We start from the raw sequence: 27211 nt of genomic DNA on the forward strand, positions 1-27211 counted from the left end.
TGCTGGTGGACAGGCCGTTTTGTTCTGACCATTTCTGCCACCAGACCAGACCTGCCTTCATTAACGGATAACCAAATCAAACAAAACCTCCAACCTTTCATTTAAGAGACTGCAGCAAACCACGTCAAGGTCCCACCAGTCTGCAAAGTTGACTGACTTTGCAGCTAACAGTAAGTCTTACAGTCTTACAGTAAGTTAATAAGGAAGCTTTTCTGTTGGCTTCATTGCACACAGATTACAAGACATATGTGGAAGTGTTTTGTGTGTGTTTTTTTTCTTTAAAATGCTAATTAATCTTTCATGTACTTACATTTATATGGCTGTTGATATGCTTCTGATGTATTGATTAGCTGGAGTTTTTCTCACAGATGAGAATAAACAGTGTTTTTCTATGTACAGTACAGTGAAGGAAGGAACAAAGTAATTGTTCTGTAGGTCTTCATCTCTTTTCTAAGCTGGCACTGTTGGTGCAAGGCACCAGGAACTCAGGTAAGGAAAAAGATGTAATACCTGTTCTCCTCTTGGTTCATTGGCAAGACTGCTGATTTCTGTCTTCAGTTTTACCATATTTTGGGTTTGGTTATAGTTAAATCTCTCTGAAAGTCTTGTTCATTGATGAATTATTGTGTAAAAAGTACTCTGGGTTCTCACTACGACAGCTGTGTGAAGATTTACAGCCTTTCTTTACTAGAGAAGAAAGCAGTGTTTGGACTTAACGCAATTTCATTTTTCGCAGCAAGGTATAAAAAGCATAATAGCATATGTGGCTAAAAACCTAAAATAGAAAACAATTGCACATTTCATTTCAAACTTTTCAAAATGAAATATTTTGTAGAATTGTTTTAAAATAAATACTTTGCTTTTAAAACTTCCTATTGGTTTGGGGGGGTTTTGATGCAAAACAAAATGATAATGTTCTACTGTAACAGCCTGTCAAATTTAGGGTTGATTCAATCCCATGATGAGGGGGAAAAATCTTTTGCATTTTTCAATGAATAAATAGTTTGTCTGGAAAATGTTTTTCAAGTTTACTAAGCATTATTATTTCCTAAAGACTGCCTATAACCTTCTACTTCATCAAATAAAGTTTGATTGACCACTGGAGTGAGAAATAGGCTAGCTGTTCTGTCTTCAGCTGTTGGTAGAAAATTTGGATGAGCTTTGAATAGTGATGGTTTGTGGTTTAGACAACTTCGTCAAAACTAAGAACAACACAAAGCTTTGTTCCTAGGAAGGGTTCACTGCAGCAAAATGCTTATGCAAAGGGGGCTTATAGGCATGTGAAAATGAATTGGTTATGGGGTAATAGATAGGGCTGCTTACTCTTAAGGTCCTTTTTGTTGTTTTACACATTTTATAGGAAGATGTGTCTCATGCTTTTATTCTTATTCCTAGAAAATATTTTTGAGAATACTTCTAAGCAATTAAGAGCAACAACAGATCTTTATTTGTCACATTCAAAATGATTTATAAGCAACTTCTTAAATAGAAATAATGAGCAGTCATGATTAGTACTCCTGATAAATAAATGGCCAAAAAAGCCATTGTGACTTCCGGTCCTTAAAGTATTAACTAAATTAATGATAAATGTGTATCACGCATTATTGCCCCTTTCTAGGTACAACGCTTAGCAACTTTGTATTGTGAAGCAGATTATAGACTCTGCAAATTAGAAGAGATGTTTCTCTAAGGGTGCAGGCGTAACTATAAGTGACAGATTCTTGAGCTTTTGTTACCTGTACGTGTTTAGATGGACACCTCCACTACAGACAAGACTATGTTAATGTACCTGATCCTGCTGAGCCTGGTGATTGGGAGCAGCCAGGGGTGCTACTGTGAACATTACCCATGGGGGTCATGGTCTGCCTGTTCACAAACCTGCAACTATGGCACACAGACCAGGCACAGGTAGGGCCAAACTATCTCACTACTTCTATGTTTCTATTTATTCCCTGAGAAAATACCACTTCTGGGGAGGGGGACCTGTGTCTGAAGTTCCAGCTTCCATAATATACTGACAAAAATTGTCATATCCAAGTGTTTACCAGATGAATAGATTACATTTTAATTGCAATACTTAAAAATTACAAAATTATGTATATAGAGCATTATGGTGCCTCCAAACAAACGTGTGTCTGCCAACACGTGTTGTGAGGAGAGAACAGCCAGGTCCTAGGAAGGCCTTGCCAGCAGCATGCATTGAGCAACCAGCCCCTGTGGGCACATGGGGCCAGTGCTCAGCACCCTGCGCCAGGAGCTCTGCTCAGTGCAGAGCAATGCTATGGGAGGGATAAGCTCCAGCACGGCAAGCACACAGAAAGTTCCTCCCTGTATGATTAGTCTTATGACAGCAGTTAAAGTCAAATAAAGATTCAGCAGCACCAAATTAGATGCAATTCAGTGGTATACTCTAAACTTGTGAGAAATTCCCTCTTTTCCTCCTGGCTTTCTCTGTAGCTATTCTCTAGGACATTTGAAGGACATGAATCAAAAAGAATTGCTCTGTAAACTTAAGGCATATTTGGATTTTTCTGTTAATATTCTGCAACTACCTATTATCTATCAAGTTTTTTTTCATTGGGCTCAAATAATTTCATTTATCAGCCTTCACCCACAGTTAAAGAACATCTACGATTCTACGATCTGTCTATGATTCCTTCCTAGAATAACTTGTTAATTTTTTTCAGGCAAATAAGAATGGATGAATATTATAGCCAAAACTTCTGTGACCAGCTATGCACAAAGCAGGAATCTCGTGCATGTAACCAGCAAACATGTCCTATCAACTGTCAGCTTGGAGACTTTGGCCCTTGGTCAGAATGTGATCCATGTGTTAAAAAACAAGTAGGTAGAAAATGTGTTATATGTGTTAAATGCAAGAAATTATGCCTAAGGGATCTCTTTGTTTCAGACATTCAGCTTTATCACAATTGATCTGCAAAATTACAGTTTAAGTTAACAAGGGAAATGGGTTATGAATTACAACAGTAGAAGATGGAGAGAACAAGTTAAAATAAGCATATCAAAACAGAAAGGTGTGATTTAGTAGCATAAATCCATTTATGAGAACTTACTTCAAAAGTTCCATTGTCACAGTTAAAGATGAGTTTTCCACATAAAGGATAAATTAAGCTACAGAGTTTGCATGTCTGTTCAAGCAGGAGAAAGTAATGGAATATTTAGCTTATCCATAGCATTCTATACATTCTAAAGACAAGAAAAATAGGACCAAATAAGCTGTTAAAAAGAGTTAACTGGCAAATCCTAACCATAACTGGCTAGAAATGCTTGGGCTATATGTTACACTGATAGTCAGGATCAGTTTGAGATTGCTGTTAAGAAATCTGGAGCACCGTTCCACCAACCTTTATAGCCCACACAAAAACCAGGTGGATGTTCTTAATATCAGTGGAACAAAGCGCAGGATTGTCTTTTTTTTCCTCTTGGGCTTGTGTCCATCAACTGATGGTGGACTTTGAGGTGAGATGGCAGAGAGGGAAGAGGTGAGATGGCAGAGAGGGAAGAGGTGAGAAGTCAGGTTCAAGTGGATTTAACCTAAAGAAACTGAGCTCTGGCAAATGTAAGGTTGTAGGGAGTGGAGGGGAGCAGAGTGCAGATTATTTGGGGTAGTTATGTGGCTGGTGGGTCTGAGCTTTGAGGCTGACCATAATAGCAGCTCTGAGGTTCTGTGCAGACAGAGCCTACAGCTCTCTGAATGTCCTGCTCAGCTTCAGAAATCCATGCCTGAAAAGCAATCTTGAAAAACCTGTCAGATATCATAAGTATTTTTTTACATACATATATAATTTTCTGATGCCCATGCAGGATGAGGAAGACCTGAAGAAGTTTTCTAGGCGTGAGATGTGAACCACCCTGTAGGGTTCCTATCCTGCAGCTGGGATGGAGAGTATGAGAGCAGAGCAGGGAGAAACAGTGAGGGAGTGGGAGACAGCAAACAAGCTGCAAGAGCTGAAAGGGAGCATTGCTTGAAATTGAACTGATTTTTTTTTGTAATCAATATCCTCTAAATGGCTGAGTTTCTTACCTATGCATCCATATATTGAAGCATTGTTCATTTTTATTAACTTTAAATATTGATGCAACATATATGCTGCTTCAAGCAAAAAGGTGCTTTTGTGGACTGTGATCCATTTTTTCCCTCCAAGCTATAAAGATCACTGCTTGTGACTGCTTTATAAATACAAACCATAAGAATGGAGGACATGAATTCCAAGGTAAGTGTGAAGACTAGTGTAACCAAGCTCCCAGTGAGAGGAAAGGATGAAGAGGTGGAAGCTCACACAAATAATATAGTGAGTGTTGTGGATCCCAAATGGAGTACAAGGAAGGGTTATCTTCAGCTCAAAAGCTTTCAGATGGTGTGCTATTGCTCCTCACACTCTCCCTTCATAGTCACCCAGTTACTGATTTTTACTAGACATCTTCCTGCATTGTTTGACTCCAGGATCTGTCTACAGGGAGGGAAGTAACAGAAGTCTGCAGGGAACTGTGCTTTTCCAGTGGGAAAAATTCCCAGAGGAGGAACTGTTCAGTCACATGCAGACAGGTCTCACCAGCAGTCTTTTGAAATGGAGTGGAAAATGTATATGAAGTGATTTGTCTAGCAGCCTTCAGCTTTGTTATTCTGCACGGAGGGTACTGACCTGGGCAAAGAAAACCCAGTGAGCTCCACATTTTGGTCCCAGATCTTCTTAGTAACAAACTTTCAGGAAAACCATTTCTGTCCTCCCCAGTCATCCAGTGCTCCTCAGAGAAGAGGCCCCAACAGCCAAGACAGCTGGTTTGGGGATGGGGATACATGCCACTGTCAGAATATTTCTATTTCAACAGAGATGATAAAGAACAGGAAAAATCTCCATAAGGCTGTTCACACACAATTTCCTACCATACCTTTAAAGCTGAAGATACAGGGTCTGAACTTTTGATTACTCCAGTGATGTAGCCCAGGTTGTCAAGTGTTTAATCATGTATGCTACATCAGAGCTATGGAGGATCTTGGATTTTAGTTCCCTGCCTGCCTTACCTGCGATGATGGTGCAGCAGGATGTAAGGACAAAAATAACTGATTATTTCCTTCAGGGCTCTGATTTTCATAAAGCTTCAGCAGCACTGAGGCATGTGGCTCTGCCTGAGGGGGCACCTAACTACAAAAACAACTCACACAAACAACCCTGGTGTTATTTCTTCTGCCTTTCAGTTTCGTGTCCGGACACTCCTGAGACCATCCCAGTTTGGGGGTCAGGCCTGTACGGAGCCGCTGGTGGATTCCCGCCCATGCTTCCCAACTAAGCTCTGCAACATAGTGGAAGTTGATTGCAAGAACAAATTTCAGTGTGAAAGTGGTAATGATGATCCTCATTGTGTAACTGCTGCATTATTAGATAGTCAAAAGTTTAGACATGGGGACAAAAAAGGTCCAGATGATCCAGACCTTGTATATGCCATGCACAAATTCCAGGGAAAAGGAGCAGGAAAAAAAGTCTACTTAAGGGTTTCATATGTATTAGTAGCAGCATGCGTTTGTAGTTTCTTCTGTAACTAAAAGTAATTCAAGTGCAAACTCTAGCCTGGGATGTCAGTATGACCATGACAGCTAGACAGTAACACTGTTCCAATAATATTTCTTTGTACAAATTTTTCATGTACAAACATATCTGAATATAAACTCACACTATTTTTATTAAATTGTGAGTATTTCTTGTTTACTTCAATTTAAATATAGCTGATTAGCCTCAAAATAACTTTATCCACATATCCTTTTTCTAAACCTTAAATTAAGCCTTTGCAGGTTCAAAGCAAGGCAAAACTGGCAGAACTGAAATGACCATTTCTTATTGGAATAATCTAGGTATTATTCTGCCTCACTGTTAATTCATATGGCAAATTCACACCTTTACTAGGGAAAAAGGCAGACTGACCTTTTCTGCATTCAGACATGATGAATCTTTGCATAAAGTTTCTTGCTGTTGCTGTTTCTCTGGTGCAGGTCGCTGTATTGCAAAAAAATTGGAATGTAATGGAGAAAATGACTGTGGGGACAACTCTGATGAAAGAAATTGTGGGAGGAAAAAGACTGTGTGTAACAGAAAGTATGAGAGCATCCCAGGTGTGCAGTTAATAGGCAGTGGGTAAGCCTGCTTTGTTTATTTTTCATGAACGTGAGATTGTTAGCTTGCTAATTTACATAAACAAGATGATCCCTAATTAACATGTGATAGTATCCCATTAAACCACATAATCTCTCAAATTAAAATTAACAAGAAATTATGAAAATGCAACCAAACCACCAGGCTAGGACTTGCCCACTGCATCTGCCAGTCCTGCTCTGCACTGCCGGTGCACCAGGTAAAGAGCTGTCAGGGAGCACTGCTGTCTGAGTGACCCTTCCTGCCTCACAGCAACCACAGCATCACGTACTGGCAACTTCCAGCTCAGTTATGCCAAGTCCTTCAGAAATTTTGAGGATGGTCCTCTACAGATGTTTGTCTATGATACATTTAACACAATAGTAACCATCATCTCTTCCAGACTACTAATTTAAGCAGTGTAAAACCTAAACATGGCATGCCTATACCAGGTAGTCTTGCATTTTTTAACTGAATTTTGAACTCGGTGCACTCCGGTAACATCACTTATGGTAGAAATGGAGAACTGCTTCTTCATTTTCCTAGGCCATTTTCAGGTGTTTCTCTGCTTAAGAGTGACTATCTCAAGCTGACATTGGGATTATCTAGAGGGTTAGGCACTGCTGGGAATTAGGAAACAGGCTTGCTACTATGGCATTTTTCAGGTGAATTCAATGTGAATGAGAAGTTCTTGTAGAGGAACTTCATTCAAATCAGTAACATAACCCAGATGCTCATACCGTTTCACTCAAACCTACAACATTTTCCATGCAGCTATATACCACTAAATGTTTCAGGTCTGTATGCCTTTCTGGGATTGTTTAATCTCTGGAAATGATTTTTTGTTAGATTTCACATTCTGGCAGGAGACAGCCGAGGGGAAGTCCTTGGCAACTCATTCAACGGAGGACAATGCACAACAGTGAAGCACAATGAGACAAGGAAATCGTATCGTGTTCCTGCGAACCTGGAGGCTGTCAGCTTTCAGGTATTCTGAAGCAGCAACTCCTAGCTGAAAAACCATTGCCATAATCACAATCCAAGTTATGTGCTCAAGCCTTAGGCGGTAATGGGCATTTCAGGACAAGATTTCTCAACCTGGTAAGGCATGAACATGCTCCAGGTGATGTGTGGAAATGGGATAAATTGAGCAGTTGGGTGGTTCTACTCACGCCTTTCCGATCTGTGTCTACTCACTGCATCATATATCAGAGTCAACATGATAGATTTGGGTTTCTTTCCTGCTTTCCTCATGGCTGTGGCCATGTCTTTGTTCTGACTTGGTACCAAGGGCTTTGCTCCTAACCCTAACATAATCTGGCCAGAGACTCGTTCAAGTCCAAAGCTCATTTCAGTATCACTGCTGTATCCTTGCAGTACCAATGGCTGTCCTAACTCCAGCTTCCTCCTAGTCACCTGCAGCCTTGGGACACAGTTCCTCCCTGAGCCATTTCAGCCCTTCAGTCCTGCCTGTTCCCTGCCCAGCCCGTCTGAAGAGCAGCAAGGAGAGGAGGTGGACACCAAACTGGGGAGGAAGGAGGACAAGAAGTACACAGTCTGGGGAGGAGTCTTGCAGGACAGGCCAAGGACAAAATGAACCTGGCTTGTATCTTATAAAAAATCTGGGAACCACTGATTTGGGGAGGCCTGATATTTTAGACTTTTAGACACTGATATTTAGAAAATTCTTTGAATGCCATGGTTAGGGCATAGCATCTGGCTGTGCACATATCGGCAGGCCCTGTCTGAAGCCAATAGATACTGCATTGGGAAGGAAGGAATGCAGGACATGAAAAAGCTCAACTAATGGACGAAATCTGAACTGCTGACTTTTGCCACAAGTGCTGTGAGTTGTTAGTATTACTTTACAGGAGCAACTGAACAAAGGACACCCTAATATGTTCCATGGAAACTGCAATTGGATTGGCCATAACATGTAGGTTTTGTCAATAATGGTGAAAAATTACTATGTGCAGAAATACCCAATGGGGAAAAACAAGCCTTGTTTTGCCCAGGTCTCTTTAAAGCTGTGTGGTTTATTAAGTTACTGATGTCCATTTGCAGAACTGTTAAGGGTTTGTGAATCTCACCTTTGGGATCTATCTTTGAGATCTATATCTTTTAACTTTTAGAGCAGCCTTTGGTATAGAAGGGTCACTGGATCAGGCTTTCTTCTTGAAACTCCAGTGTGTTTTCATGCAAAAGCATATGACTTCTTGGAGAATGGAAGTGGACTGAGGAATGGACCACCTCACCTCCCAAGGTCCTTAGCAGCCCTATTAATTAAACAAGTCTAGAGGAGGGAAAAAATTGAATCTTTCAAACATCCACAGGGTTTGCCTGAGTATTGGGAAATGAATAATTTCTGAACTGCTTCTAAACTTGTCTTGGTGCTTTGCACAACAGCATCACTGAGGTGTACTAACTTGATCAGGCAGGTTTGTGCCCAGTTCCTTTCCACCTGCCCGTAGTCCATCATACAATATGGGTGCTAACTCTGCAAGTATACTCTAAGACTGTATTCTGGAAAGCTATTCATTCCTCTAGCTGGGAATTAAGAAGAAAGGACAGAAAACATCAAGCTCTTTGCCTTGTATAATATAGAAGCCATGGGACTGGGACTTAGTCATAGTGTGGACATAGCATGAGGGTCTGAGACTCTTTGAAAACTGTGTTGAAACACTTGTTGAAAATTATTCTTAAGCTTTGGTCCTTGGGGGTGGGGAATTTTTGAAGAAAGTATTAAGTGCTTTTTTTTTTCCCCTTGTATAAATGCTTATTAGTAAGTCTACTTCTTGTATTCGTCTTGCTATTAATCTTTCTCAGTCTCATCTTTGGTGTTAAGAACAGTTTTTTAGCTTACTGCCATGTCTCAATCAAGCATGTTTCTCTCATAAAAAACCCCAAGAATTCATTGCTTAATAGGTTTATGTTTCAGATTATTATTTGGGAAAATGCATTTTCCTTTACTGACCCCCAGGTAATGAATGAAGAGGATGATGTAACATCAGAATTCTACAATGATTTAACTCCCCTGAGTGATAGTGCTCATGGAAGTACATCATCTGCTCATGGTGCTCGAAGATCTTCTGGTATCCCATTTTTATTCTCAAAAAAGACACGGGTTGATGTCACATCATCTTCCTCCTTCAAGAAAGCCATTGAAGCCTCATATGAAAAGGTAATTCAATGTTGCCTCCAATTTCTTCCTTTCATTTGATTTCTGTCTGCTCATTTCAGAAAAGAGCTATCAAAGGCTATTTTCTTTATCAAGGCATTGGCATTACTTTTTTTTTCCAAAAACACTAGAATTACACATTTAAAAGTTCCTTTTCTGATACTACAGTATGTTCCTGGTTGTAACATACCTTCTGTAATGCAACATGCTTTTCTGTTTTTAGTATAGAAATCGTAGGCTTTTTCCACTTAAGAGAGCATAGATTTCACATAGATTTGAGATTTTTAGATCAGGTAAACCACTCCTTTCCCTGTCCTAGTTACAGATTAAGAAGGCAGAATGCGATGTAGTAACAGTAGCAGACAACTCTAAAAAGAAATGAAGTGTACTCAGGAATGTTATACATATGCATGTACTGGGAATTAATCTACATCAGCTTTTTATTTGGTAGCTAACTTTCATATTGGAGTCTTATGCTGCCAGGATGCACTTGCTCATAAAGATAATCTCAGAAATAAGACATCCACAGAAAAGTTTCTGAGAATAGCAAAACTTTTTCCCTTAAAATTCCGCACCTTTAATGCAGATGAATACTGTGGGATATAAGATTATGTACTTTTATAGTTTAATGGCAGTAAAGATTAAAGATTAAGATTTCCTATGATGGAAGTCTTCCACAGGCCTTGCTAACTTGTCTTCATGGTTAAGTAACTTGACTGCTTAATTAGTCCATTACTTCTAGTTTGAATTCAACTATACTGAAGTTCTAGCTACCGGAAACTATTGACTTTCGTTCCCATGTAGATACCTGTATACAGATCAGGCTTCTCTTTTGTACAACTGGTAAGTTTGTTTTGGTGGAATGGTGGCTTCTTATTGGCTTAAACCCAGACCAAAGCTACTTATGGAGATGTTAATTTAAATGAAACTTTTATCAGGAAAGTTTTTTCAAGGTACATTGGGTTTCAGCATTGTTGTCATGAAATCCCAGAAATGCATATGAAATAGCCAATAACTTAGTTTGGTGTTGGCTAAAGATGACACAGGTTAAAATCCTTTCTTAGTGGACCCATAGCAGGAGTTTTAACTTGGGTCTTCCTCATGTGTTCTACCGTATCATACGGGAAGCCTCTATTTTTATCTTTATCTTCATAAATTTTATTTATGTGTGTTTGTAGATAGATGTATACTTGCATATGTTTGAGAGACTTATAAATGAATTTTAAATACTTTCTTAAATAGTGAAAATAGAAGTTTATACAGATCACTTAAAAGGACGGGGAACTTACCTGGGCTTTGGAAGGTCAGATTCAGGCTGATATATTAAACTGTGTGCAGAAGGCTTTCACATAAGCATCTCAGGGACTCTGGAGGGCCCTAGCCACTTGAAATGTCATGCATTTTTCCATATTGGCATGAAAGAAATATGAAAGCTTGACGTTTTTCAAGTTTATTTTTGTTTACCAGAAACTTTTTTAGCTAAGCTGACTGGTCCTCTAGTATGTCTTCTTGGTTTCTGATCCTTTAATCATAGAATCACAGAATCATAGAACCATAGAAGATTTGGGGTTGCAAGGGACCTGTAAAGGTCATGTACTCCAACCCCCTTGCAATGAGCAGAGACATCTTCAACTAAATCAGGTTGCTCAGAACCCTGTCCAGCCTAACCTTGAATGTTTTCAGGGATGGGGCACCTACAACCTCCCTCAGCAGCCTGTTCCAGTGTTTCACCAATGTCATTGTAAAAGATTTCTTCCTTATATCTAATCTAAATCTACACTCTTTTAGTTTAAAACCATTACCCCTTGTCCTATCACTACAGGCCCTACTAAAAAGTCTTCCCCATCTTTCCTATAAGCCCCCTTCAAGCACTGAAATGCTGCAATAAGATCTCCCCAGAGCCTTCTCTTCTCCAGGCTAAACAAACCCAACTCTCTCAGCCTGTCCTCACAGGAAAAGTGTTCCATGCCTCTGATCATTTTTGTGGCCTTACTCTGGACCTACTCCAACAGGCCCATGTCTTTCCTGTGCTGAGGACCCCAGAGCTGAACACAGTACTCCAGGTGGGGCCTCATGAGAGCAGAGCAGAGGGGGAGAATCACCTCCCTGGACCTGCTGGTCATGCTTCTTTTGATGCAGCCCGGGATACTGTTGGCTTTCTAGACTGCGAGAGCACATTGCTGGCTCATGTCCAGCTTTTCATGCACGGGTACCCCCAAGTCTTTCTCTGCAAGGCTGCTCTCAATCCCTTCATCCCCCAGACTGTATTGACACCAGGGGTTGCCCCAACCCAGGTGCAGGACCTTGCACTTGGCCCTGTTGAACCTCATGAGGTTTGCGTGGGCCCATTTCTCAAGCTTGTCCAGGTCCCTCTGGATGGCATCCCGTCCCTCAGGTGTGTCAACTGCACCACTCAGCTTGGTGTCACCTGCAAATTTGCTGAGGGTGCACTTGATCCCACTGTCTCTTGTCATTGTTGAAGATATTAAAGAGTACTGGTCCCAATGCGGACCCCTGAGGGACACTACTTGTCACTGACCTCCATCTGGATATTGAGCTGCTGACAACTACTCTCTGGATGCAACCACCCAGCCAATTCCTTATCTGCCAAAGAGTCCACCCATCAAATCCATATCTCTCCAATTTAGAGAGAAGGATGTTGTGGGGGACCGTGTCAGAGGCCTTACAGAAGTCCAGACAGATGACATCTCTAGCTCTTCCGCTGTCCACTAATGTAGCAGCTCCATCAGAGAAGGCCAGTAGGTTGGTCAGGCAGGACTTGCCCTTGGTGAAGCCATGCTGGCTGTCTCGAATCGCCTCCCTGTCCTCCCTGTGCCTTAGCACAGCTTCCAGGAGGACCTGTTCCATGATCTTCCCAGGCACAGAGGGGAGGCCGACAGGTCAATACTTCCCAGGGTCCTCCTTTCTACCCTTTTTAAAAATGGGTGCAATGTTTCCCTTTTTCCAGTCTCCAGGGACTTCACTTGACTTCTGTGACTTTCAAATATGATGGAGAATGGCTTGACAACTACATCAGCCAATTCCCTCAGGACTCTAGGATGCATCTTGTCAGGTCCTCTAGACTTCAGTATGTTCAGGTTCCTCAGGTGGTCTCAGATCTGATCTTCTCTTGCAGTGGGAGGGACTTTGCTCTCCCAGTCCCTGCCTTGAGCCCCATCCACTCGAGAGGTGTGGGAAAAGAGATTGCTAGTGAAGACTGACGCAAAAAAGTTGTTGAGTACCTCAGCCTTCTCCTCGTCCGTTGTTACCAGTTTGCCAGTTGTGTTCATCAGGGGGGTACACTTTCTTGGACCTTTCTTTTCTGGCTCACGTGCCTACAGAAGCCCTTATTATTCTTTGCATTCCTTGCCCAGTTCAGATCCAGCTACGCCTTGGCCTTCCTGACCCCATCCCTACACAACCAGGTAGCATCCCTATACTCTTCCCGGGGCACCTGTCCCTGCTTCCACTGCCTGTGCATTTCCTTCTTGCCCTTTAGTTTGACCAGTAGGTCTTGACTCAGCCATGCTGGTCACTTGCCTTCCTTTCCTGATTTCTTACACCTAGGAATTGATAGCTCTTGTGCTCTATGAAAAGCATCCTCAAAAATCATTCTTATCACCTCCTTCATGTCTTCTGCTTGCATCGTGGTAACTGTCTATGGTAGGGTTCAGCTTACATATCCGTAGGCAACAGCAGTTCCACAGGGATCTGCGTATCAGCTAATTACCCTCCATTTGTATTGATGAAGATAAATGGGTGGGTTTCTGCATGTCTGTTAACTGAACAGTGCCCTAGTAGGGGTGTAGAGGGAGCCCAGGTGACCATCTCTCACTCTTCTCTGTATAAATATAAGGAAAGATTCTTAAAATGAGACTGGAATATTATGTAACACATTTCATTATAAACTACTTTACTAATATTGCCCATCATGCTCCATGTTGTTATTTTTTGTATACTATTTTCTTCACTTTTTTTGTCACTGAATTCCCATGCTGTGATGTCAAAGGACTGCTGAAAGCTTTGTATCAGAATTTGTGCCCATTCCCTTAGCCCATGTTCCTATTATTTCTGGCAGGAGTTAATTTAGTTGGACTGCTTGAACTACAATTCAAAAATTGAGAGGTCAAAGATAGGAGGCCATCTGCAGCCCTGGGGATGTCAGGCAGGGACAGACATGATTCTGTGGCAACTCTACTTATGATATTTGGGATGAAAGATTACTTAATTAGCATGTTTTTGTGAAATACTGCTTTGTTAGAAAATTGCCAATTAAAACTACTGGTTTTAATATCAGTCCAGCTCAGCTTGTGTTTGGTTGCTTTTTGTCAATGAAATAGCTTGTATAACAAAACTGAACTTGAGTACTCGTACTTGATTTAGACCAGGCTTTCTTTGGGAATAATCATCCCTGATCTACTAAAATTTTGTATTAACACCTGGTACTCATGGGTGAAGCTTGCTACAGGCACCAGCATTTACCACTATGATAAATCATGTGCCCAGAAATAAGTGGAGACTTTGGAATCCAATTTCCTGGGATTGTTCTACAAGTGAAGGTTTCCAATATTGTGCATGCCTCAGGGATTTAACATGGAAATCACTGGGTTTGACAACTGTAAGTTAAATTGCTAGTAATAAAAGCACTTAATTGCTGGTAATAAAAGCACTTAAGATAATTTTACTAGCAGAAAATGCAAATGCAAGATGCATGTCAAGCAGAAATTCATATTTAGCATGCAAGTGCATGTTAAAACCAGCTAAAGTTTTAGAATCAATATTTGCTGAAGTGGCCATGCATGTCATAATCGAAATGTTAGCTGGCACAGCTGAAAGTTGAGGGTCAGAACCTAAATCACACCAAAACCCTGAAAAAGATGTTACCACAAGGTATTTTAGGAGCTGAATATGATCTGGGAATTGTTACATACCCTATTTCTCCCATTCTTATTCTCACTGCAGCAGAAAGTTGAGTATCCTTAGCTTATTTTCCAATGTGCAAACAAGAGCACTGAAATGAGCAGTGCTGTGCAGAACTGAGAGCTGAGGTCCAGCTTGTATGTTACATTGCTTAGTCCTGGCTGGGAGAACCCCCTGTTGAGATGCATCCCTGTGTCTTCTAAGCCAAGTGACCTTAGAGACAGAAGTGGAGTAGAGCCAACCTATCAGCAGCAAAATTCAGCAGAAGAACCCATGTATAAATCAGTAGCAAATTGTTTTATAATGAGTCTTTCCTATCTGCTGGTTGGTCATTTCCTCTTTTCCTGCTGCTGCTTTTGCTCTTTATCTTTTTGCTTAGGCCTTGTGCCATCAGTTCCCCTTGTCACTCTAGAAGTCCCTTCTTTCAGTATTTTCTATTCCTTCCCTTTCTAATTATTTAAACTCCCACATAAACAGCCTCTAGCATTGCAGAAATATATGAATTAGCTGTTTCAAAAACATCAGTATTTCCTAAATGTAAGTGATGTTTCTGGTTTTTGAACTTCCTCCTTTTTTTTTGCGCCTTACATTAACGGCCTGACACGTGATCTTGATGAGATCTTTATCCCTGTGGTTTAGTTTTAGCAAACTGTTAAATGGTGAAACTTCATAACAGTGAGTTAGTATTCAAAACATCCACTCACTAGATCAGTTGCAAACAACCCATGGATACTTATAAGCTGAAGCCTTTCCTCTGAAACTTTTGGTTCTCTTATCAGTTGCTGGTGTATTTGTTATGGCAGGAATCTTTTTGCTTTCTGTTTGGTAGGTGCTTAGAGAGTCCTCATTTTTATTGGAATGGTATATACTCCCACAATGTAAAGCAGTAATGAGCATTGTCCTCAAGAACCTCACAGGGCTCCTGGAAACTCCAGGGCTAGTTTGTTTATGGTTGAAACAGCATGATACACAGGATTAATTAGTTCTTGCAATGTATCTCAGGACATACTCTTGGCTTCTCTACTTTCTGCAGTTAACTACCTATGAAGGTGCTAAGAGTCTCCTTTTCTTATTTCTAGAATTCCAACTTTATTAGAGTCCATAAAGTAATTTCTGTTGCAAACTTCACAATGAAACAGTCAGATCTGCAGCTCTCAGATGTCTTTCTAAAAGCACTTAACCACCTGCCCCTGGAGTACAACTACGCTTTATACAGCAGAATATTTGATGACTTTGGCACTCATTACTACACCTCTGGGAAGATGGGTGGTTCCTATGACATTCTTTACCAGTACAGCTCTGAGGAACTGAAGAACTCGGGTATGTAATCTTTAACAAGGAAATATCACAATTTGTTTACTAGCTTTTCTTATTACTGTTTTTACGTCTTGCACTACATAGTAAGTTCTCCAACAGCAAGAAATCCTTTAGACTTGCATAGACCCAGAAATTACTCACACTGCCTAAATATAGAGCAAGAAGAAATTTTTGCTCTACACTGTCTTAGCTTGAAAAGTTCAAGAGGTTCCTTGCTTGGTAAACATCATTGTGTTTAGGGAAACCTCTTAAGACCTTCAGATCAAGATCAGGTGCCACCAAGAAAAGGTGTTCCAGCATGCTTCAGTGTGGGACTGAGGTCTGACAGGTGTAAGTGGTACTTTTTGGGATACAGTCATTAAAGTTGTTGGTACTGATTAGAAATTACTCTAAAAATATTCCCATGGCTGCCAGATTGTCAAAATGAAAAGACAATACCACAAAAGTGGAAATCTAAGATCAAAAGCTGTGATCTTTAATGCCACTGCTGTAACTTGCATGGGTATGGGTACCTAAAGGGGATGGTAAGCATGACTCAATCCAATGCTGTTTGTACCCAGCGAAGCAGGTGCCTGCATTAGTGAAGTCTCCAGTGGTGGGTGAGGAGCAGGGAGACCTGCAATGGCTCACCTCGGTGTGGGAGCCTGGGGGCATGGTGCTGTCATGTAACATGGTTATGGTGATGAAGCTGCTGCTCTGTGGTATTTCTAGGCCTGGCAGTGGATGAATCAGTGGAGTGTGTCCGAAGAGAAACAGTAAGGCGTGTGCTCTTCTGGAAGAAAAAGAAAGTCAGTACCAGATGCACCACAAACAGGATGACTGTGAAACACGAAGGTGACAATGATGAGAACAGGGCCCATGTCCTGTTACTTACCCTGAGAGATAGCATTCCCCTCAACTAGGTGCCCCAGGTGACCTCCCAGCTTTGTCGGACTACAGATGCTCTTCCCCCTCTGTCAGAGGAGCCAGTGTTTCACTATCTCTGAAGCAAGCTGGAAACACCCTCTTACTTGCAAAAGAAATTATGATGTAGGAGCACTCTTCTCCTCGAGCACCATCATTGGGGATCTGGTGGCACTGGGTCTTCCAGTGAGTCACGGATCTGGCAAACATTCCCCATGGCCCTGGGTCCAGGGCCAGGCATGCTGAACTGGGAAATTGGCATGACTAGAAACCTGTGATCTTGACTGAGTCCCTGATCTTCTTTAACGGTTGCTCTGGGCTCACTGAGAGAGTTGGGCAGCAATAACACACTCTCTGATCTTCCCCTCCCATCTTCCTCATGCCATGCAGACACCTAGATGCAGAAGTTCCCTGGCAGTGCGAGATATGTCTCAGGAACTGCAGAAAGTTGGTGCATTTTCTGCAAGAATGGCAAGAGTTATGTTCTGCATCACTAAAAACAGGGATTCCATCACTTCCACCATGCTTTTGTCCTCGTTTTGTGATCAATTTCCATTACTCAGGTGTTTACAACTGGGACTAAAGATCCTGCCTTGCAGTGTGTTCTTCTAGAGGAACCTGCTGTATCCCCTGCATTTTCCACAAGTGTCTTTTGTAGTTCTGAATATCACCATGGCTGAGGTCTCAGACACTTTCATCTGGAAGACTATGACAGGCTGCTGTCATAGCGGGGATTGTTTTTCTGAGCTTAGACTTCATTCTTCCAATGGTAGCTTCAAAATATTAATCTTAGTATATTCTTTTATATCCTCTTACACTTTTTCTTAGAGCTCTGTTGTTAAATCCACTGTCTTTGGAGGCCTTTGTCTGATAATACTATGATGAAATCCCCTTTCAGGCTCCATTTTGGAGTCAGCCGAACGGTCAGTGTCCCTGGTAAAAGGTGGCAGGTCAGAGTATGCGGCAGCTCTGGCCTGGGAGAAAAAGGGGGCTTTTCCAGGACACACAGTCTTCTCAAACTGGCTGGAATCAACAAAGGACAATCCCATGGTGATTGACTTTAAGGTAAGAGAAGAACAAGAAAAATTGGGATAGTAAAGCACTCAGCAGCTCTTCAGAGAGATCTGCAGGTGTTTTGCCTTTTAAATCGGGATGGTGCTGTGTGTGATATGAATGCACATACATATTGGTGTAACACAAACATACAAAACATTTATTAGAACCACTTCTTGTACATGTCGGTTTATAAGCCACAGCAGGTTTGCATTGCCCACAGACAGTGAGAGTAGGAGGGAAGAATATGAGTAAATTACTTCAGCATCAGCAGGAGCTCAGGCATGGGCAGGGCTTAGTTACTGTGCAAGAAAGCAGTGCATGGTGCTGGGAACATTTTTTTCCTTGTGCTCTTTCCCTTGTGAGGCCTATGTTGAAAGGTATGGCACATAGGTAAACTGAAACAAAACAGCAGTCCCCTGGTATCTCTGTCCTGCTCATTTAAGGCAGTGTGCCGGTGCTGTTTTAAGAGCCCTGAGCTGCCTCGCTCCCTGGCTGGCACAGCAGCCACTCAGCAGCAGCAGCAAAGCACTCGAGGCAAACAGCAAAACCTGCCTGAATGCAGCATGCAGTGATCTTTCTTTCTCCCACTGCAGCTGCTGAGCTCCTGAAGGCAGTGTAGGCATCTCATGTGACAGGGACTGGCTGTAAGCAAACCCCATGTCATCTATGATGTCCTGAATTTTTAGACATGGTATCCCACTTGGGTGGTTTTCCATTGGCTCACAGAGCCCTAAATTGGGGAAATAAAAGCAATATAAACAGGATAATATAGATGTATAGCACTGTCATGCTCCTTCAAAGCTTCCGTAACTTTCAACACATCTGAATCGTGTGTGACAGAGCTTCATATGTAGGCTCTAATGCCTTTAAAACCCTGCAGCTACCCCCAGCAGGACCCTGCTGTGTCTAGGTAACTGCTTACTGAATGGCTGTCTACCAGGTGTCACCCATCGTGGATTTGGTGAAGAATGTGCCATGTGCTGTGACCAAGCGCCGCAACCTGGGGAAAGCCCTGAGAGAATACGCAGGCAGGTTTGACCCTTGCCAGTGTGCCCCATGCCCCAACAATGGCAGACCTGTTCTTTCTGGGACGGAGTGCCTCTGCCTGTGCCAGGCTGGCACCTACGGCAAAAACTGCGAGACACGAGCTCCAGGTTACAAATCAGGTATTTGGGGTGATACTGTCACAATGTAAATACAGTCCTTCTGGTATCTATTTGTCAAAGATGAATCTGACATAACCTTCCCTTACTAAATCCATAGCACTTCTTACTACACGGCGATGGACAGAAAGTATGAGAATAAAGGATTGAAAATAAAAAGTCAAACTGAATAGGCACAGCTCAAAAGAAATTGTAAGATATGCTAAGAGATTCCTTAGCTACATAATTAAGATACTAGGAAATGAGCTGTTCAGCAACAACGATGAAGTTGAGATCAAAGCTAATTGGTACAAAAACTAAGAAACCCATTCCTTAGTTTTCCTTATAGCCTCTTATGCTTAATACTAAATGGCTAATGGAGATAAAAATTGGTGATTACAATATGGAAGGAAAACTCAGTTATCTTAAGCAGAGGGAACATAATAATCATTCTAAAGAATTTAAAGAAGAATTTCATGCAAACAGATTTTTGAATGAAATTGGCACTAATACCATACCTATGGGAAACAGAAGAGACTTACAGTATTACATTTATTATTACATATATTTATATTCCTGGATTATAAGGGGACAGAAAGGAAAGTCACTTAGGCAGTTACAGGTCTCATTATCTGCCCCTGATAAGGAAATATTTTGAAAGAAATAAAGAATTGAGGATATGCAGGTAGAGATGAATATAGAAAGTTTATTGCATACAGAAAAGAAAGGGTGTATAAATAAAACTTTTTGTATATGCTTCATGCTGGCACAGACAAAATACCCCAGGGTTAAGAAGAGACAGTAGTGTTTTAATTTAGCTTGCATGGAATGTAGATTTGGGGTTTAGACATGGTGTTAGAGCTCAGATTTATTTAATAACTCAGTAAACTCTGAGCTATCTAAAAAGGTTGTCAGCATCACGAAAACTCAAACATCTGAGTGTGCAATAAAAGTAGAAAATAAGCTGCTTCTGGGTTTGAACGTTACCTGCAGTTAAAACTGGAAAGGAAGATATACTTAGGTTTTATTGAAGCAGCTGGAATTTGGCTGACCATCTCTTTTGAAAACTTCACATTCTAGATACAATCTACTCCCTTAACAATAACAATTTTAAATCCTCTGAAAACGGCTATTGTGAGTTTACCACAATCCCTCTCATAAGTGGTGTTAAGAGAAATACTATGTATGGTACCGATCTACCGAAAGATGGGATTTCTTTTACCTCTTGCAGTTGCTGTAGATGGCCGCTGGGGTTGCTGGTCCGAATGGAGTTCATGTGACACTTCCTTCAAAACAAGAAGGACCCGGGAGTGTAATAACCCCTCCCCGATGAATGGTGGGAAGCCCTGTGAAGGTGAACAGGAAGAAGTGGAGGACTGTTATGTCTCTGTGTTCACAGACAGGTAAGAAGATGGTAGATCAAAAGATCTCCATAGTCATGGGGCAAAGTTAAGGAGTCCTCCAAAATGGCTTTGTGACTATGAAGGAGAAATAGCAGATAACTCTCCTGTCAGAACTTCTGTGATGGGGTTGAGAGAAGGAAAGGTCTGAAAATCTTCGCAGCTTGCTTCAAGTTTTGATTTATTCATTGATTATTCCTAGAAGATGGCTGAGGAATTACATACTAAAGTATGCCTGTAGGTCTCTTAGCTGCTTTGCATGGCTTCTTGTACAAAGCCATGGAGAACTCATCTGCTTCTGTTCATGGGAGTTTGCAGTTTCAGGTTTTTTAATATCACATCCTCTTCTCTTAGATGTTTAGGTCTGAACTCAGTCTCAGAGAGAATTCCACTGAAACTACCAAGCTTTTCATATTCCTGCTTTGAGCATGGCTGGTGCAACGGTTTTGCACGGTTTCAACTTAAAATCCTAACTCCAACCCCAAACTGGCTCAGTTTCTTGGATCTTCAAGAGCAAGGCTTTGTACAGATTGAGTTTTTCTACTGGAACCAAAAGCTGAATCAGGATTTTCATCATTCCTGCTGTAATGACTACAGAGGAGGTTCTGGAGTGGATAGGAGAGGATTAAAAGCAATGGGCTCCACAGTTCTTTGTTACTGATCTCAGTTAGACACCACAGGCTGTACATCTCTATGCTCACAGAGAACAGCCTCCTTTAACTATTGCCTGATGGCAACAGGAAGCTTTTGACTGTGCTATCTTAAACCCTCTCAAATGACATGGACTCCTTAGAGACTTCCTCCATATGCTGTTCTTTGCCTCTTTTTCTTACTCTGTAAAAACATTTCATGAGTTATGTCAATAGAAATTGTAGCCCTGTATCTATCACTTTTTTAGTGCTCTCACAATCTCCCTCCTATCAATACCTGCAACTTCTGATGTCCACCATTTTTTATTCTTTTATTTAACAGAATAAAGTTTTTTTTCACTGGGCAGAGATACACACGGACACTCAGCATTCCTGTCCAAAGTTCCTGACATTCTGCCGTTGTTACTTAGTGATGCCAATGCTTAAGATACATCCTTACCAGCAAATCCTTGTTTTTCAGAGGTGCTCCTTGTATAAATGATGATGAAGCCAGGAGAGAAGAGGATGTTTTGATTGGTGAACCTGAGTCTGGATGCTCCAGGCCAGACACACCAGAAAACAGCTTTATCAGGGTGAGCATGAAAAATGAGTGATACAGAAGGAAAGTGTAGTAGTTGCAGAGCTGGGAAATTTTACAGCTTCTTTGTTACATGTGCCTGATAACCAAGCTAGCTACTGTGCTTATGAGCATGTTGCTGTGTGTGTGGCATGTTGCGGGACTCCACTCCACCAAAGCCCACCAGCAACTGAAGCAAAAGCAAGGTAAAATCCATTTCAAACAGTGGTCCTTGAATTCTTGTTTTGTAACCATGACATCCGTTAGTGCAGCTGGGCAAACATATAATTATATAGGTGAGTGGATGACTCATATTTCAGAGCTGGAAAAGCACACATTCATTACATCAAATCATCAGGCTTTTATCATTGTTTCTTTTGACAATGTCCAGTCTCGTTACCATAGATTTTTGAAGGGCTTTTTTGCTTCTTTTTTGTAGAATGAAAAGAACCTGTATGCTGTGGGGGAAGAAGCTGAAATTGCCTGTGTGAGTGGTTATGTCCTCAGTGGCTATCAATTCCTTCGGTGTCTGCCAGATCAAACCTGGACGCAGCAACCTGTTGAATGTGAACGTAAGAAAGAGAAAACTAATTTAGCCCAGCAACAAAACAGAAGTGGAAGAAAAAGAAACAAAATAGATTTTAATACAGGTTTTAACAAAAGAATCTGTAATGATATCTGAAAAGATAGCATTTTAAGAAGGTATTTCATGTAGAAGTGGCAAAAACCTACTGAGTCACTACATCATTCCTCTTTCAATTCAGAAGTGTTACTATTATGTACTTGTAAGGTTATTGTAATATTGAATGCTTTAGAAAATGCTCAGATGGGTGCTGTGAGGTCCTTCTTTTGTCTAGTTTTAAATACCTTTAACAGAAGGACTCATCTTTTGTTTCCAGACTTACATAGATATCTTTAAGTTGATGACAGTTATGCTGAAGAAAGCGTTCTTAAAGCAGCTCATCTAATGCTTTTTATATCAAATGGATGGTGTGTCTCTAAGCACCACCACCCCCTCAGGCTGCCTTGAAAATCCCCACAATAAATCAATGCCTTTGAAGTACTTATAGTCCAGTTAAGAATTAAGGATCAGAACTGACCTGGGTTTGCTAACAGGAAAGATTCCGGTAGTTTTCTACAACTCAGTGTGATTTCATTGACTTAGTCTTCATTTTATCAAAAAAAATCTCCCTGAATATACTTATAAGATTTCTATTGGCATTCATATTAATTGTTTTGTTAATAGCTTAATTAAAAAAATGCAGTTAATGACATTCTTATTTTTAAACTGTAAAATTAAATTACTTATACTAGCATACCTTAGAAACACATAATTATTTAGTTATTTATTGAAAAATATTTTTAAAGACTATGACAGTGCACTGAAAATTTCTAGACTTAATTATGTTAAATATTTATTAGTTTTGAATGTCAGTCAAATGTTCAGTGTTACTGAGTATCTTTATGGCTCTTCAGATGAAGCATTATGACTTGCTGTAAATATCCATACACCATAAAACCAACAAGAATTATACTTTTTTCTTGTTTATTACAGCCTCGGCATGCCTCAGGCCACCAACATCTGACAGTGTCACAATTTCCCCATTTAAGCAACAGTACAACATTGGTGAAACCATGAAGCTGAGCTGCCCAGCTGGGTTTATAGTCACTGGCCAAACACAGTATACCTGTGGGAAAGACCTGTCCTGGATACCTCCTATTTTGACATCTATTACATGTGAAAAAGGTTAGTATGCCTGCAGATACTTTACTGTTTCTATACTGCTGTTATTAACAGCACAGTTTATTTTAGCTAGAATTAGGAGGCAGATGACTGGTTTTAAGACACATAGCAACTGTTCATTAATTTTGGTTTTACTTTGTGCCTACCACAGTACCATATAATTTCAGCCCCAAACTTCTCCATTAAGTTCAGAATTTTTGTGTGCAATGTACTGTACACTTTAATTATGAAATTGAGATCCTGAAACTTTTCTTAAAAACAAAACAAAACAAACACCAGCTGTATTAACAAGGCTTTATGAAAGCAAAGTAGGAGAATGCATTCTACTGAAACTTCAGCTTCTCTTCTTGTACGGGATTTTCCAGTGATTTTTGCAAAGACTGCTATGTACTTGTGGAATCCCAACCACAGCAGGTTTTGAAGAGAGAAATATAGGATAAATGGAAATAAATCCATTTTAGGTTTTACAGCAGGAGTCTAAAAAATTTCTTTTTGCTTTTTTACTAGTTACAATAACTCTCACTCCTCTGTTTCAGATGTGCAAACTACTATTAGAGGCATTTGCAGTCCAGGACAAAAGCAGGTTGGATCTCAGTGTGTTTGTATGTCTCCAGAAGAAGATTGTGGGTAAATTAAGTACTTTAATTAGAAAAAGTCAAGTCAAAGTTTCTCCACTGATAGACCAAGAGTCCATTGTGACAAAAAACCCAGGAAGTGTAACAAAAGACAACAGCAATTCAGGGCTACTGTCTGTTCAGATATTAGCCAGCTATGCCTCTGTATCCAGATTACAGACCCATTTATCACTGTCATCACCTTGCTATAATAGGTTATGCTCCTTGTGTTTGAGATTCACCTTTTTCAGATGAACATGCTACAAAATACACTGTATGTTTCAGTCTCCAGACCATATACAAAATACGTAAGAATTGGATTTACTGTCTCTTTATGCACCATGACCTTCACAGACCACTGAGCCTTCAAGTGAATAGAGGGTTATCCTAGAGGATTTTTTAGTAAATGACTGGCCAGGGTGGAGGTGTAGTGTGGGTCTGGAGATAGGAAAGATAAGCACAGTTTGAATATGAGCTGGGCAATTGTAGGGCTGAGATCAACATATATTCCACCACAGGGCTCAGAAGGTGATAGACAATGTCAAAAGTATGTAAGCCAAATCCTCTGAAAGCTAGAGAGGTTTTGTTGACTAAAGCTGTAAGCTTAACTCAGGAACATAAACAAAGTGAGTTGTATTGCTCCCTGTCTTCGGGAAATGACTAAGCTCCACAAAATGATGCTGCTTGGAAATGCCTGCACTTGCTGAGAACAAATCCACTCAGGAACCAAGAGCAATGCAGAAGGAAACTACAAGCAACATGGCTGGGTTTGCCTGCTGTTGTTCTCAAACTAACTGTGCCTCTGAGGCAGACTTGCACACACAGCTGCAGGGCTGCATTAAGTCAGATAAGCCACCCCAGGGCCTGTGGAAATTTCACATGCATTGTGGAGGTAAGAGCACCTCCTGTTTTCTTGTGCAGGCACATGTCCTTCACCTCCCATCTGTTGGACAGGACCAAAGCTTCCTCATCTCACAGCACTGTGCCATATCAGGTCCAGGTCCTGCAGTAGCTGGGACAGCCTTAGGTCTTCAGACAGATATCTAACCTGTCCATGGCTTTGTTGTGTTTCATCCAATGCTGGTGGAGCGTTTAGGAGCATGGACTTGTTCCACAGCCTGCTTAAAATAATTTTTCTTTTTTTCTTGGGACAGCCACTACTCAGAAGACATCTGTGTGCTACACGCCGTTTCTGAACAGAATGTGACCAAGCCCAGCTGTCAGTATTCAGCTGAAATGTGCCTCGGAGAGCAGTCATTTCATTTCTTGCATGCTGGCCCTTGCCATGGTGATTCCAACCTAGACTGGGCTATTGAAAGGGCAAAGCTCTCTACAAATAGCTTGAAGAAAGTGCCCTGTGGCTATGACACCTGCTACGACTGGGAGGAATGTCCAGGTATGACTTCTGAATGGTGGGATTTATCCAGCCCTTTGGATCTAAAAATAAAACGTGCTGAGTCCTTCACTGCTCCAAGAATGGGACTTACAGGCACTGTGGTCCATCTGAGCAATTTACAGTGAGAGGAGCATGGAAGTGTGGTCAGCCCCATGTCCCTGCTAGCAAGTGTTACATTTAGATATGTGCCTTTTCCCTCAGGCACAAGTGATGTAGCGTTGCCACTTCCCATTAGTAAGCCACAAAAGGAACTTGGAGATTAAGGGAACTTCTTCAGGAGAATTAACATTTGAATCTTTAATCACAAAAATGTAGTCAGCAATGTTATCGCCTATTCCCTGTGAGGCTACTGTAACTGCTAGTTTGTACTTCAGGAGTTAATTTGGGCCACACCCTCTGTAGCATATAATTAAATTATGAAATTAAATCATGATACTACTTAAAAAGCAAGACTGGGGCCATCAGGCTTAATGGGATTTTAATGGTAAAATCTGTAAATACCCATATGTGAGAACTGTGTTTATTAAGAGTTTTAATGAACTAGCTAAGCTGGTGAAATCCCTAAGAGGATTATTTTATAAACACTGTTGTGCAACTTGGCTATTTACTGTGTAACTTGGTGATAAGAGCAGTGGGTTTTCCTGTAAATGTCTGAGGTGCTGGCTGGCTCCACACACGTCAAGCGCTTGCCAGGAAAAGGCTGAGTGGCAGCCACGCTCATTCCTTCACTTGCTTCCACAGACAAATGTGATCCTTATCACACCTTGTCTACTTATGATAAATAAGGCATCAGCAATGTGCAGCAATCCTAAAACCCTGTTTTGAAGATGCAAGGTTTCTGCAGCACAGGATTTGAAGTAGGTGCCTGTAAAATTGCTGCACAAGATGTTGTTCTTTGTGGGGCCAAAGCAGAGGGCATGACCAGGCATGCCCCTCAAGGGACATGCTGTGGTGGAGCCTCTAGGAACCTTGGGCTCCTGGGAAGATGGTTATAATTTAAAAAAATATTGGGCTTATTTATTCCAGAGCCCCTAGGAAGCCTAGATCTGCTCCAACTATGGAATTGGCTTAAAGCTGGATCCTGTGCCAGCATCTCAGTGTTTTTCTCTCAAAAGCCTACAGAGGAGCCCTGTTCCGTGAGGAAAAATGAGAGAGAGGAGAAAAACACATAAATTAAATAAGTTTTCATTGGACTTTCCTCCTTGCCATCTCTACAAATGTCAGCTTTCTCATGACTATGCACAAACATTTAGGAAATGGAAGTTTTGGTTTTCCTGAGAATGAGTAGTTGGTATCAACATAGAGGCAGAAGATGCTGCAGTACCATGTGAAAGCAGCTAAACAGGAAAACACACATTTTTCATATGTTTTAAAAAAAGGGAAGGCAGAAACTTAGTTTCCTGCCTAGGGAATTTCTGGGAAAGAATATAAAGATTTAGAATCTGATTAGATCAGAAATGGGTAATGAAATAACCAGCAGGACTGAGCTTTACCACAGGCCAGCAGCAGGTAGCTTAGCATTCCTAAAGGGAGCTTTAATGAAATAGGAGCTGACACAATATGGACCTTAAGACTCCATTTCACAGCAACATTGGGTGCAAGGATAATTGGGAACAGAAAGTCAACTTAATATCTTTTTGTTTAGAAGAAAGGTCAGGGAAAGCCAATGGATGAAAATAGTTAAGATACTTCATTTCTGCTTCTGTATGGGCACTGCTGCAAAACCTGATATTTAAAGCTGCTTTTGTCTCTGTACCTAATACTGTACCATCTTGTGTATGCATTATAGGCTTTTTGTAACTAATGTATCATGAATCTCCAATAGTGTTTTTCCCTGTTGGACTTTGAAATGTTGTCAAACTATGTGATTTTAGTCATGACATTTGCAGCTAAAATTCCAACTCATTCATTCCCAGAGACACAGACCCAGTGCTTCTGCCTCATGCCTTACCAGTGCCCCAAAGAAGAGAGCCGCCTTCACTGCATCCAAATGGAGTCGACAGGGAGGAGGAAGACAGTCAGTCATTGCACACTGGCAGCCATGAAGTGTGCTGGCATCAAACTCGAGGTGCTGGAGCAGGGACGTTGCCTGGCGTAACCCATCAAATCTCCTGGCAGCCACCATGATCATCCCACCGTGCACAGGCTGAGCCATCATGGCAAAAACTTGGCTGGTTATGAAAGGACAA

General features: G+C 41.1%; 1 protein-coding gene across 1 annotated transcript; it reads left to right on the forward strand.

Moving 5' to 3' along the window:
* The first annotated feature begins 1763 nt into the window (after positions 1-1763).
* On the forward strand, positions 1764-27211 carry C6 (complement component 6). The gene is made up of 17 exons (XM_010585794.1): positions 1764-1908; positions 2688-2844; positions 5219-5363; positions 6008-6149; positions 6996-7134; positions 9127-9327; positions 15324-15564; positions 16273-16395; positions 17363-17529; positions 18461-18686; positions 19894-20065; positions 21173-21284; positions 21708-21840; positions 22824-23015; positions 23549-23639; positions 24781-25022; positions 26939-27211. Exons 1-17 carry the CDS (start codon positions 1778-1780, stop codon positions 27118-27120), a joined length of 2796 nt encoding a protein of 931 aa, XP_010584096.1. The 5' UTR covers positions 1764-1777; the 3' UTR covers positions 27121-27211.

Source organism: Haliaeetus leucocephalus, unplaced genomic scaffold (genome assembly GCF_000737465.1).
Source record: "Haliaeetus leucocephalus isolate CR32 unplaced genomic scaffold, Haliaeetus_leucocephalus-4.0 Scaffold120, whole genome shotgun sequence".
NCBI classification, from domain to species: Eukaryota; Metazoa; Chordata; class Aves; order Accipitriformes; family Accipitridae; genus Haliaeetus; species Haliaeetus leucocephalus.

Excerpts from the sequence above, each read along its gene's own strand:
- C6 (XM_010585794.1), top strand. The coding sequence starts at position 1,778 with ATGTTAATGTACCTGATCCTGCTGAGCCTGGTGATTGGGAGCAGCCAG. Across the intron at positions 6,150-6,995 it reads GTGCAGTTAATAGGCAGTGG|ATTTCACATTCTGGCAGGAG; the intron begins GTAAGCCTGCTT and ends ATTTTTTGTTAG. Across the intron at positions 20,066-21,172 it reads GTCTCTGTGTTCACAGACAG|AGGTGCTCCTTGTATAAATG; the intron begins GTAAGAAGATGG and ends CTTGTTTTTCAG.